At 43.0% G+C, this 15,863-nt stretch overlaps 1 protein-coding gene and 1 pseudogene across 4 annotated transcripts in view; one reads left to right on the plus strand and one right to left on the minus strand.

The window, feature by feature from the left end:
* TCP11L1 (t-complex 11 like 1) overlaps positions 1-15,863 on the minus strand; it is a 33,944-nt gene that overhangs the window by 8,457 nt on the left and 9,624 nt on the right. For all 4 annotated transcript variants that reach the window (XM_066363616.1, XM_066363597.1, XM_066363606.1 and 1 more), the window contains 5 exons: positions 15,029-15,149; positions 14,109-14,329; positions 10,123-10,259; positions 7,081-7,277; positions 1,796-1,977 (listed from right to left, as the gene is read on the minus strand). In XM_066363616.1, the coding sequence (XP_066219713.1) occupies positions 1,796-1,977; positions 7,081-7,277; positions 10,123-10,259; positions 14,109-14,329; positions 15,029-15,149 (858 nt within the window). The remainder of the gene's footprint in view (positions 1-1,795; positions 1,978-7,080; positions 7,278-10,122; positions 10,260-14,108; positions 14,330-15,028; positions 15,150-15,863) is intronic.
* Positions 7,313-9,859, plus strand: LOC136389659 (charged multivesicular body protein 2a pseudogene; annotated as a pseudogene).

Genomic DNA, 15,863 nt, shown 5'->3' on the forward strand with positions numbered 1-15,863 from the left:
ATTATATCAGGACAAACCCAAGACCCAATTCTTGCTGGCATCTGTGTGAAATAAGCCTGGAACTGACTTAAGAATATTTTGAATATCTCTGGGACAATATATAAGAAACCAGAAATCCAGTAGCTATGGGAGAAAAGTGGGAGAGAAACTTTTCACTCAACAACCTTTTGATTTTCAAAACAGATGAGTGAATTAACTACTTTATTTATCTTTTAAATTTTCATTTATTGATTTTAGCAAGAGTGGAAGAGAGAGAGAGAGAGAGAGAGAGAGAGAGAGAGAGAGAGAGAGAGAGAGAAACAGGAACATCAATCTGTTCCTGTATGTGCCCTGACCTGGGATCAAGCTGGCAACCTCTGTGCTTTGGGACGATGCTCTAACCAACTGAGCTATCTATCCAGGGCTGTATTAACCACTTAAAAGAATAAATAAAATTGAAATCTAAAATTAAGAAAATTAGTATCTGGATTTCCTGGGGCCCCAAGGCTCTCCTAGAGCGTCTGCTGGGAGCTCTCCTGCCGGTAGGTATTCTGTGAGAAGGCAATTCATTGCCTTTGTTCTGCGTCTAAATCCTTTGAACAGCAGACTCAGTGAAGCAGATATGTGAGCGCTGAGCCTCAGTGCTGGCACCAGCTCTGACCGCCCGTGAACGGGGCAGTGCAGGGCTCGGCTCTGAGGAAGCCGAACAGGGCCCCGCTCTTCAGTGACTTTGACAGAGCAGTTTTACTGGAGGGGAACTTAGGTGACAGCTCAGGGTTACACCTGTACAAGGGCCTCAGGCTGGGCCCTTGCTCAGCAAACATCCTTCCGGCCTAAGTCAAGACTACTGAAGCCTTCATCACACCTCATGGACACTCCCCTCAACGCACCAAACACATGCCTGCTTTGTGCAAATTTAGAAGTAAAATTCCTCCATTTTGTAAAAATGAGACTGGGGACAGACCCTGCTTACTTAGAAACATTAAAAAGTACTCTATGTGCTGTAAACCACATAAATCACCCTGTAACTGCAAGAAGAGTTAGAGCAGCTATGCTCCCAAGTGTGGGTCAGAGCTGGCCGAGAAAGTAACCCCTTTACACCCAGCACAAAGTGCCCACAGGACTGTGCAAGGGGCAGAAAACCTTAATCATATACATGCAACTCTGAGGAACACTTCTTTTTTAACTCATAGAATGATTTTATTTTTAATTGAATTTACTGGAGCAATACTGAGTAACATAAGTTTACAAGTTTCAGGTGCTCAATTCTACAACACACCTCTGTACTCCTATGGTGTGTTCACCCTCCGCCTCCCCGGTCAAGTACAGCTTGTTTCTTGTATAAACTTTCCCTCGGGTTTATTGTCCAAACTCTTAGTTGGTTGTGAGAACAATTCGGTGAGTAGCAAATAGTATTTTTTAATAGAATATATTCAATAATAGAAATAGCAGGGTGTATTAGCACAGTTAGGTTTTTACTATGTGAAATTTCTATTCCAGCTACATATGTGTCCAAGTGCATATACTAGGTCACAATAAAAAATGAATTTCTTACTATGGCTCCTGGTCACAAATATTTGAAAGCCACTATCCTAGGGCCTGACAAACCCTAAGGTTGATTCTCACTTTAACCGTATGACCCTGAATAAATTCTGCTGAGGTAAATAAAGTTGAGAGTTTCCTCTCAGTTCCTGGAGAGCAGCCCCAGGTTCTGCCTTAGACTTGGAGACCCCAGTTCCAGTCTGCGCTCCGCCCACCCGCTGCCTCCCAGCCATCCGTCCATTCAAGGTCCACTCCACATCTGTTAGCCACTTACGGCAGATGCATATCTGTTAGCAGGATCTGCACGATCATCTTGAGTTTCTCAGCAAAGCTGGCCTGGCTGGAAACTCCTGAGGCCGCCATGCTGAACGTGATCAGCAACACGGCCCCCAGGATGGTCAGCTGGTCCAGCTGGAGCTGGAGCTCTTGGAAGCGAGACTGGTCCATCAGAACCGTCTGGAATGAAAACAACAGAAATCGTCCCTGAGCTGTAGCTCTGGGCGGGCCAGAGGGGACGGCCACACACTCCTCTGCAGCTTCCCTCAGATCTGCTAGTCATTTCAGAGCCCCTACAGGAATCCTGTATGAATTAACCATCTCAGAGGCCCTTCTTCCTTAAAAAGGCTGCAGCGGAGCACACTCATTAAGAACATGACAATCTAGCCTGACCTGTGGTGGCGCAGGGGATAAAGTGTCGACCTGGAACACTGAGGTCGCCGGTTCGAAACCCTGGGCTTGCCTGGTCAAGGCACATATGGGAGTTGATGCTTCCTGCTCCTCCCCCTTCTTTCTCTCTTCACGAACCCCACCCCCCTCCACCTCTCTGAAATGAATAAATAACAAGTTTTAAAAAAATAAAAAATAAAGAACATGACAGTCTGGATATAATCCAGACTGTCATTTTACAGCAGCAAAGCCTCACACAAGTTTTTTCAACTCAGCACTATGCAGAATGAGGATTCTTATTTCACAGGGCTGTTTCAAAGCTAAAAAACAAACAAACAACCAACAACCAAGCACATAAATTGGCTGGCAGAGCCAACACTCTATAAAACATTCTAGCATTAGATAGGAAAGGGTAATGAGATACTGAGCGAGGGTGACCCTCGCTAATTAATTGTTACATTCCAGTTTGTCCAGGGCTGTCCCGGTTTTCAAAATGAAATTCCTAAGTCCTGTGATTCACCACCACACTGTAAGAGCGAAATGCTCGTCTGACTCCACCTTGTCCAAGCCTGTGCTGTTCCCGAGGCCTTCGGGCCCCCAGCTCCTGTTTTGTCTTGCATACAGACATGTTAATTGTTACAGGAATTCTGCTTGAGGTTGGAGTTTTACAAAATCAGCCCCTCCTGTGTTCCATTCCCTTGATGTAAAAGAAGCCTGAACTCCTCTTCCTCTCTCTGTAGAAATCAATAAATAAAATCTGGGGAAAAAAAAAAAGAAGCCTGAACTCTACTTTCTGAATATGGATTTGAGGATTAGGTTTCCCATCTTCTAAATTAGTGTCTTCCAAATCAATGAACCTTCCCTTTCTCTACCCTCTGACGTCTGAGTTTTGGCCTTTCCAATATCGCACACATGAACCTTGGACCGGTAACAACCCCCCCCCAACACACACACACACACACACACACACACACACACACCCCAGTCCTGGGCAAACCAGACAGGTGGTCACTCTATCCAGACAGCAGAGAGGATGGGAGGAAGCCCTTTAAGGCAGAGCCTACACTTACTCCCCCTCAGTACCTAGCACAGAGGAGGCTCTCAAGAATTGGTAAATGAATGAAGAGGGGGAAATAAACAGTAAATAGATAATAACCCAAGCCTCCTGGAAAGCAGGGAGTGAGTGAATTTCCACGACTGTGTCCTTGTGGTAAAGACACCCCTGGGTCCAACCAGGGCAAAGTCCCCTGTGTGGAATGAGGCAAAGAGCAGGAGAAGCTGAGGAGACACGACTTCTGACCTGAGTTTTTACAGGTTAATCAAATAAATTTTAAGGACTGCTCTTGCTATAAAAAACTGACACATCAAATCACAACTAACAATTTAGGGTCACAGCTCAGACTTCTCAAGAAGTAAAAACTATCCTTGAAGACTGAGACTCCGTTGTTAAACACAGACATTTCAACTGACTTCTCATCAGCCTCTTTTTTTATCTTGTTTTGTCAGACAGACACACCCTTGATTTGATGCCTCCCAATAGTATGTAGTATGTGAGTTCAGGATGCAAAAGACTTTCAAGTATCAATTTCGAGAGTGGTCCTGGCCAGATAGCTCGGTTGGTTATAGAGCGTTGACCCGGCGTGCAGAGGTTGCCGATCGATCCCCGGTCAGGGCACATACAGGAACAGATTTCCTGTCTCTCTCTCCTCTCTCCCTTCCTCTCTCTAAAATATCAATAAAATAAAACATTATAAAAATTAAAGTAAAAAAAATTTTTGAGAGTAGACACCTGTCCCCAGTGCAAACACCAAACTCCTCACAGCTACTTTTAAGGCTGTGAACTGCCCTCCAGGACAGAACACGCCATTTCAGAAAGAAACCGCTCCTTCCCCCTACACCCAATTCAGTACCCTCTTTAGACTGCACTACCTCTGGCACAAATCAGGGAACTCAGAGGTAAGAGGTGAAACCCTAAGCTTACAAGGTCTTGAGAAAAATAATAAGGAACTAAGAGAAAGATATTTAGAGAAGTAGCAACATCTGAGGCTAGACATCAGAAGCCCAAGTGTCCTCAAAAAAAGAAGGGGGAGTCTACACACCAAACCAGCTATTTGCAGGCTACATGAAGAACTACCTTGTTAACCATCTCCTCAAAGGACTACTGCAGTTAGAAGTATATTTTTCACTCCATAAGATGCACTATTTCCCCCCCAAAAAAAAGTGGAGGGGAAAAAGCCCGTGCATCTTATGGAGCGAAAAATACGGTATTTTATTAAATATTTTAACACATCATTTTGTTCAGAATATTTTTTTTTCTTATTTTCCTGCTTAAAACCCTAGGTGTGTCTTATGGTCAGGTGCGTCTTATGGAGAGAAAAATACGGTACTTATTGTGAAAAACTTAAAAGAAAAAATATTGCTCCATGTTGGAGGAAAAGAAGTTTCTTTACGTAAAACTGAAAGGCAACATCACTGTTATTGTTTAATCAAGATAAGTAACAACAGGCCTGACCAGGCAGTGGCGCAGTGGATAGAGCGTCGGACTGGGATGCGGAGGACCCAGGTTTGAGACCCCGAGGTTGCCAGCTTGAGCGTGGGCTCATCTGATTTGAGCAAGGCTCACTAACTTCAAAGTCGCTGGCTTGAGCAAGGGGTCACTCGGTCTTCTGTAGCCTCCCAGTCAAGGCACATATGAGAAAGCAATCAATGAACAGCTAAGGTGCCGCAACGAAGAATTGATGCTTCTCATCTCTCTCTCCATGTCTGCTCTCTGTCCCTGTCAGTCTGTCTGTCTATCTGTCTCTCTCATACACACACACACACACACACACACACACACACACACACACAAGTACCAAAAGGGTAGTAGTCCAGCAGCGCAGGGTCGATTAAGGGCTGGCCTATGCTCATTTCAGATACTGCTCTTTTTTAAACTGAATTCATAAAGAAATATAAAACTTCAGTTCATAATGTAACTAAAAAGTGTGTGGAAGTCCCACTCATTACTGGTGGGATTGCAAAAGGAGCAGCTACTTTGGAAAACAGTTGGGCAATTTCTCAAAATGCTAAACTTCAGAGACACAACATGCCCTGGCCATATCGCTCAGCTGGTTAGAGCACTGTCCTAAAGCACAGAGGAGGTCAGCACATACAGGAACAGATTGATGTTCCTGTCTCTCTCTCCCTTCCTCTTTCTAAAATCAATAAAATAAACATTAAAAAAAAAAAAAAGGTCACCACATGATCCAGCAACTAATCCTAGACACATACCCAAGAGAATTGAAAACATGTACACAAATATTCACAGCTACGCAATGCCAGAAAGGAGAAACAATCCAAATGTCCATCAGCTGATAAATGAATAAATAAAATGTGGGTAGGCCATAGAGCCTTAGAAAGAAAAGAAATGCTGACACATTCTACAGCATGGGTGAACCTTGAAGGCGTGCTGGTGAGATCAACCAGTCCCAGAAGGACGAATACTGCACTCACATGAGGTGCCCCGAGTATCAGAATCAGAGGGCGGGGAGGGGAGGCAGTCACTGTTTCAAGGGGGCAGTTTCAGGTTGGGAAGATGGAAAAGTTCTGGAGGGAATGGTGGTGACGCTGGCACAATACTGTGAACGTACTGGATGCCAATGACCTGTATGCTTAAAATGATAAATTTTTTAATATATATTTTACAATAAGAAAAATACAACAACAAAAAGGAGTAACATACTGACACATGCTACAACATGGATGAACGTTATTTTTAGTGAAAAAGGCTAGACATAGGGCCAATGCTGTATGATTCCATTTATAAGAAATGTCCAGAACAGGCAAATCCATAGAGACAGAAAGTAGATTAGTTGTTGTCAGAGGGTCGAGGAGGAAGGGAGTGACTGCCAATGGATACAGGGTTTCTTTTTTTTTCTTTTTTTGTATTTTTCTGAAGTGAGAATCAGAGAGGCAGACAGACTCCCATACGCGCCTAACTGAGATCCACTGGCATGCCCACTAGAGGGCGATGCTCTGCCCATTTGGGGCATTGCTCTGTTGCAACCAGAGCCATTCTAGCGCCTGAGGGGGAGGCCATGGAACCATCCTCAGCATCTGAGCCAACTTTGCTCCAATGGAGCCTTGGCTGCAGGAGGGGAAGAGAGAGACAGAGAAAAAGCAGAGGGGGAGGAGTGGAGAAGCAGATGGGCACTTCTCCTGTGTGCCTGGGCTGTGAATCGAACCCAGGACATCCATATGCCAGGCCAATGCTCTACCACTGAGCCACCCAGCCAAGGCCAGGGTTTCTTTATTTTTTTAATTTTTTTTGTATTTTTCCGAAGCCAGAAATGGGGAGGCAGTCAGACAGACTCCCGCATGCGCCCGACTGGGATCCACCGGCACGCCCACCAGGGGGCGATGCTTTGCCCATCCAGGGCATCGCTCTGTTGCAACCAGAGCCACTCTAGCGCCTGAGGCAGAGGCCACAGAGCCATCCTCAGCGCCTGGGCCAACTTTGCTCCAATGGAGCCTCGGCTGCAGGAGGGGAAGAGAGAGACAGAGAGGAAGGAGAGGGGGAGGGGTGGAGAAGCAGATGGGCGCTTCTCCTGTGTGCCCTGTGGCCGGGAATCAAACCCGGGACTCCTGCACGCCAGGCTGACGCTCTACCACGGAGCCAACTGGCCAGGGCCAGCCAGGGCTTCTTTTTGAGGTAATAAAAATCCTCTGAAATAAAACAGTTGTAATGGTCACACTATTCTGTGAATATACAAAAAAACAAAACAAACCCCTGCATTGTACAATTTAAGAGGAGAAATTTTGTGGTATATGAATTATATCCTAACAAAACCATTATTTTTTACAAGTTTACCAGCCCAAAAAGAAATGAGCAGTTAGACAGCTGTGGGCACCTACCTCAGGGAAAGGTCTCTGGAGATGGTCCCATTTCAGAAGCTTCAGGTATGCATAATTCTGGACAGCAACAGGATTTAGCATGGGACTGTCCCCAGAGCCAGTGGCCCCTCCTCCTGCTGGTAGGGCATTTTTATACTTCTGATTCATAAGGTCATCTGCGGCTTCTTCCAACCACTGGGTGACAAAGTCCAGGGAATCTGTGAAAAACAAGGCTGTGGACATTACTATGACGCTCAGGAGGGATGCTTCTCGGAACTAGTGTACGGAAGATTATCCTGGCGCTCTGGTAGAGGACAGAGTATGGACTTTGGAATCAAATAGAACTCGGTCCAAATCACAGTATCACTAATTACAGTCTGAGTGATTTTAGGCAAATCATAATCTGTCTGAATATCAGATCCCTAAGAAATGTACATCACGTCATAGTCTGTTGTGAGAATTAAAGGAGACTGTGAATATAAAACAGTGAGTCAGGCCTTGGCCACCTACAGATGTTCAACAAACCTTTACTCTCTTCTCTTCTCTCCCACCCTGGCTTTTCCTTGTCTAGAGCTTAGTCTCGTATCAACCTGGTTGACTCTCAGCCTTGAGGGAGGTGAGCTGTCTATGCAGTTTTTGGAACACTGCCGGGGAGACCTCAGTTGTTCATCCACCACCATGTTCTCCCTACTTTTCTAAGCTGAATGATGTACCGGGGACTCTGAGGGGCACAAGAGAAAGAAAATGAGGTTTCTGTTCACATCTGAGTGAAAACTTCCTCTGAAGTTCCTGGAACATGTTGCACCTCGGCCAGTGGAATCCACCTTAAAATCAGAGGGCAGCCAGGCCATGGCTGGAGCTGACTCTTCGTTGCTGCAGGGACACACCTCTGCTTCTGTCATCACTGTGCTCACACCGGGCTCTCTCTGGTTCTTTAGCCTTATGTCAACAGCATTCTCTGTATCCCACCATCTCCGGGAAACCCTGGGTTTTACGCAGTGAGTAGTAAGTACTGGAACTAGCCTGGGGACTGTAGTAATGCTTCCTTTCCCCGCCAGCACCTGGCTCCCACACTAAGGCTCTTCAGCCTGTCAAACTGCAACCCTGGCTATCCCCTGAGGGGCTGTACAATACTGGTTGAGAAAGTGAGCTGTGGTCAACAAATTCAGGTAAAAAAATCTCTCAGAATCTACATTCACATCTATGAATTGAGGGTAAAAAATAAGGCCTACCTCGTAGGCTTAATGTGTGAGGGTTATATATGATAATGCACATAAACCCACAGCTTAGCTAGTACGTAATAAACATGAGCCAATCTTCCTCTAGTGCTGATACTTCTACTCTGCTCTCTCCTTCTCCTCCTGGCCCCAGCACCATCTCGAATTTCTCTGAGGCTGGATAAACAACTGCTCAGGGTTGACTTAACTATTCTGGTCAGGCCCCGGTGGGATAGCTCGGCTAGTCAGAGTGCTATCCCAATGCACAGAGGTTGCAAGTTTGATCCCGGGTCAGGGCAGATGTTTCTGTCTCTCTCTCTTCTTCTCTCTCTAAAATCAATTAAAAACCAAAACAAAACACTATTCTGGTCAGGTAACACAATCTATGCTGAGACTGTCACTTCCATTTTGTGAAAAGCAAAGTTAGAAGTTAAATGGGACTAGGCATAAATTGGATCTGAAGATTGCAATTTACCAAGAACAGCTGCCAATGCAGAACCCAAAAAGGACCCTACAGATATAACACAGTTTTGGATTCTACAGTCACCTGTCTTCCTACAGTCATCTGAGAGGATCATAAAAATATGACTTCTTCTGGGTCTGAAAACAGAAGATTTATGAATATGAAACAGAAGCAAAGTAAATAAAATTCCTTGGGAGAAAAAGTGAATCCAATGGTCACAAGAGGTCTGTCCTGTTTTTAAAACTAAGGACAAGCACACAATTTATCTCAAACTGGTGCCTTCATTAAAAACCAATTTCACTGAAGACTTCTTTGTTCTTAGGTAGGTGACAAAACTAGGGGGGCTGTCACTGGGGCACGCGCCCAGGATCTGAGGGAGAACCTTGCATTTGTCCCTGGCCCACCTACGGTGCCACCACAGACCAGTTGATCAGGCGCCAGAAAACGCCGAGGAGCTGCTACCGCAGAATCAATGGCCCTGAACTGTGCCCTGTGACAGCTGGACCGTCAGTGGCAGAAGCTGGAGACGCAGGAGGACAACATCATCACAGACATCAGGAAGATGGCCAAAGCCAGATGGACGCTGTGCACATCATGACAAAGGACCTGGTGCTCATGTGGTGCTCCGTCCGGAAGTTTGTGCCAATGTGGGCCAGCATCCAGGACCTGTCCTTCAGGATCCAGACACTAGAGCCTAGCAACCCAAAGGCGCGAGCCATGAAGGGCATCACCAAGACCATAGGTACCACGAACAGACAGCTGAAGTTGCCCAGATCCAGACCATGATGGAGTTTGCACAGCAGGCAGAAACGATAGACATGAAGGAGGAGATGCTGAACAATACCAATGATGATGCCACAGGTGAGAAGGAGGAGGAGGATGAAAAGGAGAGTGATGCTGTTGTGTCCCAGGTCCTGGATGAGCTAGGAGTGAGCCTGACAGATGAGCTGGCCAACCTCCGCTCCCAAGAGGCTCGCTCAGCCTGGCTGCCAGTGGGACGAAAGCAGAGGCCGCAGCCTTAGCCCTGGCGCACACCCACACAGACCTGGGGGGCTGCCCTGGCCACCCCGGGGCCCAGCAGACGTGTTTTCACTTTTCCACTGTGCCCTTTCTGTCATAAAAGAGACTGGACACTAAAAAAGATAAAGAGAATAAAAAAAGACTTCTTCCTTCTTTCAAATTTCTATTCTTATATCCTACTTATATTTTTCTTGCTTGGATTTTTCAAGTACTAATTAATGTCTTGTGCTTTTGTCTTCAAATTAGAGTATTCTCATATTAAATTCTAGTCTTGTTTTGAAAACAATATTGTTATACAACAAGCTACAGCAACTATGATGAATAAACAGACAACAGAAGAACACCACAAAACATTAAACATACTTGGATGCTTCTCCAAAAACGCTTGAAACATCTTCCTTTCATATTCAACTGACTGCTGCATGAGATGAGGCCTAATGCTACTGACAGCAAAGTTCGCCATGTCCATTTTCATTAGGTCTAGCACAGAAAAGATCGCCCTAAAAGAAAAGAGAGAAGCTGGAGCATTTCAGATGTTACTTCCTGGCAATTGCTGGTTTGGGCTCAACTAAAAAAGAATAAAATAAAATTATCAACAAAATAAAGAAAAAGAAAAGCGATAAAAGGATTTAGAACCGGACCCTGTAAACACTGTTTTAACCAAAAAAAAAAAAAAAAAGCGAGCTAGTCTGAGACAGTCTTTTCATCTCAAAAAGGGTAGCAAGAAGTTAGAAAAATCATGAGAAAGTAGACTAAGAAAAACAAATTTAGAAAATACAAAAGCTTAAATAATAGTTTGAAAAGACTGTAAATGTTTAAGCTGCTTTTCTGTCCCCACGCCTCCATCCCTTGCCCCCGAGCAAACATAGCTCCCCGCACAGCCTGTCTAGACCAGAATGCATTCCTTGGCTTTGGGTCAGCCTTCGTGTCAGCCAAAGAGGAAGGAAGGAGCCCACGACTTGAGGTTAAGAGCAAAGAGCTCACCACCTGGTAGCTACTCTCACATAGGTTAATTCACTTTCCTAGGAAAGAGAGAAAACCAACTCTCCTTTCTCATCTCCTCTTACCCCCAGTCTCTCTTAGTTTCAAGGCATGCTTTAGATTCTAGGTCTGGTGGCATAACTGTTGTTTTACTCTCTGAATGTGCCCAATGAACAGACTTGGCATAGACATCCCGTCTTAAGAACCTATCTTGGGGGGGAGGGGAGGGGCACAAAGGAAACCAGATAGAAGGTGACGGAAGACAATTTGTCTTTGGGTGATGGGAATGCAACATAATCAAATGTCAAAATAACCTAGAGATGTTTTCTCTGAACATATGTACCCTGATTTATCAATGTCACCCCATTAAAATTAATTTAAAAAAAAAAAGAACCTATCTTTAGGAAATGACCTAAAATATAGATAAAAGGTTTTGTGCACAAAAATATTCACTACAGAGTTAAATAGTAAATAATTATACATTATCTAATTGTCCATTTTAACAAAAATAAAGTTAATTATATACAAATGAATATTTTGCAGCCATTAAAAATACTTGAGGGAGTTTTTAAAGAATAATATAAGTTGGGCCTGACCAGGCGATGATGCAGTGGATAGAGTGTCGGACTGGGACACGGACAACCCAGGTTCAAAACCTGGAGGTTGCCAGCTTGAGCGTGGGCTCATCTAGTTTGAGCAAGGCTCACCAGCTTGAGCCCAGGGTCGCTGGCTTGAGCAAGGGTTTCACTTGGTCTGCTGTAGCCCCTGGTCAAGGCACATATGAGAAAGCAATCAATGAACAACTAAGGTGCCACAACAAAGAATTGATGCTTCTCATTTCTCTCCCTTTCTGTCTGTCCCTCTCTCTGTCTCTGTCACATAAAAATAATAATAATAAGTTGGTTATAAAAGGGAAATGCAAAAGATCCCTGTGGTGTTGAAACTGTTCAGTATCTTTTTTTTTTTTTTTTTTTTTTTTGTATTTTTCTGAAGCTGGAAACGGGGAGGCAGTCAGACAGACTCCCGCATGTGCCTGACCGGGATCCACCCGGCACGCCCACCAGGGGGCGATGCTCTGCCCATCTGGGGCATCGCTCTGTTGCGACCAGAGCCACTCTAGCGCCTGAGGCAGAGTCCATGGAGCCATCCCCAGCGCCCGGGCCATCTTTGCTCCAATGGAGCCCTGGCTGCCGGAGGGGAAGAGAGAGAGAGGAAGGAGAGGGGGAAGGGTGGAGAAGCAGATGGGTATTTCTCCTGTGTTGGCTCAGTGGTAGAGCGTCGGCCTGGCGTGCGGAAACTGTTCAGTGTCTTAAATGCAGTGACAGACACACAAACTTACGCAAGTGATAAAATCATATAAAAATTAATACACACACAAATATATATACAAGTAAAACAGAAAAGCTAAATGAAATCAGTAGACAGTATTCACTGTCAATATTCTGGCTGTGATACACAACATTTTGCCAAATGTTACTATTGGGCAAAACTGGATGAAGTATACTATATTATTTCTCACAGCTCCATGTGACTATGCAAGTATCTCAATGACACTTTCAATTAAAAAATAAGTAAAATAAATAGGGTATATTGTTAACAGAAAAAGTCAGGCCTGCAATGCCTACCAGGAGGTTTCTTTTGGTTCAACTAAACATTCAGACTCACAGACCACCCTAAGTCAAAGGCTTGGCATCCATCTATTCCCATAGCTTACCAGCAGGGCAGCCCCAAGCATTCCTCTTCAACAACAGCTATAGTATCAGCCACAAGCACACAACTCAGACATGTGGGAGCCACCTGGTTTAATGGCCTCAGGTGCTCATGTATTTTGTAATAACTCTACAGGCTGGCTTCTAGGGTCTCCACCAGGGGCATGTCCAATTATAAAACTTACCCTACTAGCCTGACCAGGTGGTGGCGCAGTGGATAGAGCCTTGGACTTGGACACAGAGAACCCAGGTTCGAAACCCCAAGGTCACTGGCTTGAGGACGGACTCATCCGGCTTGAGCGTGGGAACACAGACATGACCCCATGGTCAATGGCTTGAGCCCAAAGGTTGCTGGCTTGAAGCCCAAGGTCACTGGCTTAAGCAAGGGTTCACTCGCTCTGCTGTAGCCCCCAACCACTGGTCAAGGCACATATGAGAAAGCAGTCAGTGAACAACTAAGAAGCAACAACAAAGAACTGATGCTTCTCTTTTCTCTTCCTTCCTGTCTGTCTATCCCTATCTGTCTCTCTGTCTCTCTCTGTCTCTGTCACACACACAAAGTTACCGTACTAAAAGGAAGTCCAATTACCTACTAAAGGAAGCTCCATTCAGCATTGCCACTCCTTTCAGTCTAGATGCAATTAACCAATCAGAGGTCACTTTCCCCCAAAGCAATGCTGCCTAGTACCATTTTGGTACACCTTTATCTTTTTACAGGAGTACAGAGTTAAGCAGTTAACCAAAAGTCAAATTCTCAGGCGGCATCATGTCAATTCTTTGCCCATGTTAGCATAAAATTATATAAATTTAATTATAATTATATACATTTAAATATACACATGCAAAAGACCAAAGAAAGTTAATTGAACTATATTTTAGTTAATAGAATTATATTAGTGTTAAATTTACTGAATGTCTTGTTTGTATTTTGATTATGTAGGAGAGTATCTATATTCTTAGGAGATACTTGTTGAAATATTTAAGGGTGAAATATCACAATGTCTGCCATTAACTCTCACAAGGTTCTGGAGAAAAAAAAATATTTTTATATATGCATACTCACATAGATATGTAAAGAAAGCAAATTGACCATATATTAAAAATTGGTAGATATACATAAAGGATATGTGAGTGTTAATTATAGGTTTTTTTACTTTTCTGTAGGTTTAAAATTAAAAAAAAATGTTAATGGTAAAATAACTAAAATATATATATTTAAAATAAATATATATATAAAAAATATATATATATATCTCAACATAACAGTGATTGTGCCTTTTGGTGGTAAAATTATGGGTGCATTTTTTCTTTGTTTCTACTTTTCTGTATTTGTTTGCTTTTTAAATTTTTTAATGTTTTTTTAAATTGATTTTAGAGAGAGAGAGAGAGAGAGAGGAAGGGAGAGAGGGAGAAAGAAGCATTGATTTGTTGTTCCACCCAGTTATGCATTCATTGGCTGATTCTTGTATGTGCCTTGACTGGGGATTAAACCCACAACCTTGGCATATTGGGTTGACTCTCTAACCAACGGAGTACCCAGCCAGGCCTTAATTTTTTTTTTTTTTTAATGTATGAGTATATATACTTGAAGAAGTCTAAATTTGAAAATAGGCTTTTGTGTTTTAGACGTACTTAAGGAGATTAAGACAATTCCCATACCGGAAAAGGGGCACTATTTCCTTAATGTCCTTTAGTTTCCTAACTTCCTCATCTCGAACAGGTGCACACAGTGTCCCCATCATGCCAACAATGAATTCCGCCAGCTTGGAAATGTCTAGGGCCCTGTTCTCAGCCTCCTGCTTAATCAGATCCAGATCCAAGACTTCTGTAATCTGGTTTCTCAGTCTAGTGTGACCGGGCAGCAAGAAAGATAAGAGAGTCTGCAAAAGAGCACAGCCAAGTTTAATCAGTTTCTTAGTCAGACATAAGTTTTTATTATATATAAAGGGATTTACACCTACCTAAATGAGAACTTACCAATTACTATAATGTTGCGTATATTTTAACCTCTTTCAACAAATCTACAGAAAAACATGTTTACAAATAAGTTAGGCTAGCTATTTAATTTTCCATTTAAGCTCTAGGTAGCAATCAACTGAATAAAAGCAAGAAAAGTAAAACACATTACTTAACGTGAACCTGTGAACCAACAACAAATGCCAGTTTCCATAGATACATCTCTTCTTTGGTAATACTGCTAATGGTATTGCAAAAACAGCCCTATTCCACTTCATGCCTTCTCTATTCCACAGATGGAATCACTTTTGGCCACTATAAATTGAACATGTCCATACCTACTAAAAATTTTACAAATCACCTATTTTTCCTAAAATACAGTTCCTTAAATAATTCTGTTTTTTGTTTTTTTGTTTTTAAGTATTAACTTTCTGTCTACAAAGAAATGCCTTCAGGTTATCATAGCTTGTTTGGAATTTTAAAAAGGGCATTAAGCCAAAAAATACTCTTAATCCACACGTCAGCAAGTAATTTAACTTGATCCTTCGATTTCTTTAGGCACAGTAACACAGAGAGGCTGACTATTCCTCACACGCCAGAGCAGCGTTTACTCTTCCTCTTACCTCTTTGATCTCTCCGACAAGTTTAATGGCATGGTCGTATGTTGGGGGGTCTTCACTTAGCTGGACACTCAAGCAATCCCAAAAAGCTTTATGTACAATCTCTTTTACCGTCTTCTTCAAACTGAAGGCAAATGGAAAAAAAAAAAAAAAGCAAAAACAAAATATTTGAGCCTCAAGTCACTTTCTTTTTATTAAAACAGCTTTTCTGAACTATGATTTACATACTATAAAATTCACCTGTTTTAAGCATACTGTTCAGAGATTTTTAATAAGCTTATCAAGTTGTGCAACCACTACTACAATCCAAGTTCAAAACATTTCTGTCACCTCAATAAGACCCTTGCGCCCATTAGCAGTCAGTCCCAGTTCCACCCCCTACCCCCTACCCCAGGCAATTGTTCATCTACTTTCCATCTCTGTAGAGTTCCCTTTTCTGGATGTTTCTTGTAAAGGAAATTGTACAGTATGTGGACTACGTGTCTGGATTCTTTTACTAGGCAAAAGGCTTTCAAGCATCATCATCCATGAAAGATGCTTTGATCCTTTTTATGATTGAATAATATTCCATTATATGGATATACTGCATTTTATATACCTATTCATTTGTTGATGGACATTTGGGTTATTTCTACTTTTTGGCTATTATCAAATCACTTTCTTTATTTTTATTTTTTATTTTTTTACAGAGACAGAGAGAGAGTCAAAGGGAGGGATAGATAGGGACAGACAGACAGGAACGGAGAGAGATGAGAAGCATCAATCATCAGTTTTTTGTTGTGACACCTTAGTTGTTCATTGATTGCTTTCTCATATGTGCCTTGACTGTGGGGCTACA

The sequence above is a fragment of the Saccopteryx leptura genome, chromosome 1, assembly GCF_036850995.1.
Source record: "Saccopteryx leptura isolate mSacLep1 chromosome 1, mSacLep1_pri_phased_curated, whole genome shotgun sequence".
Lineage (NCBI taxonomy): Eukaryota > Metazoa > Chordata > Mammalia > Chiroptera > Emballonuridae > Saccopteryx > Saccopteryx leptura.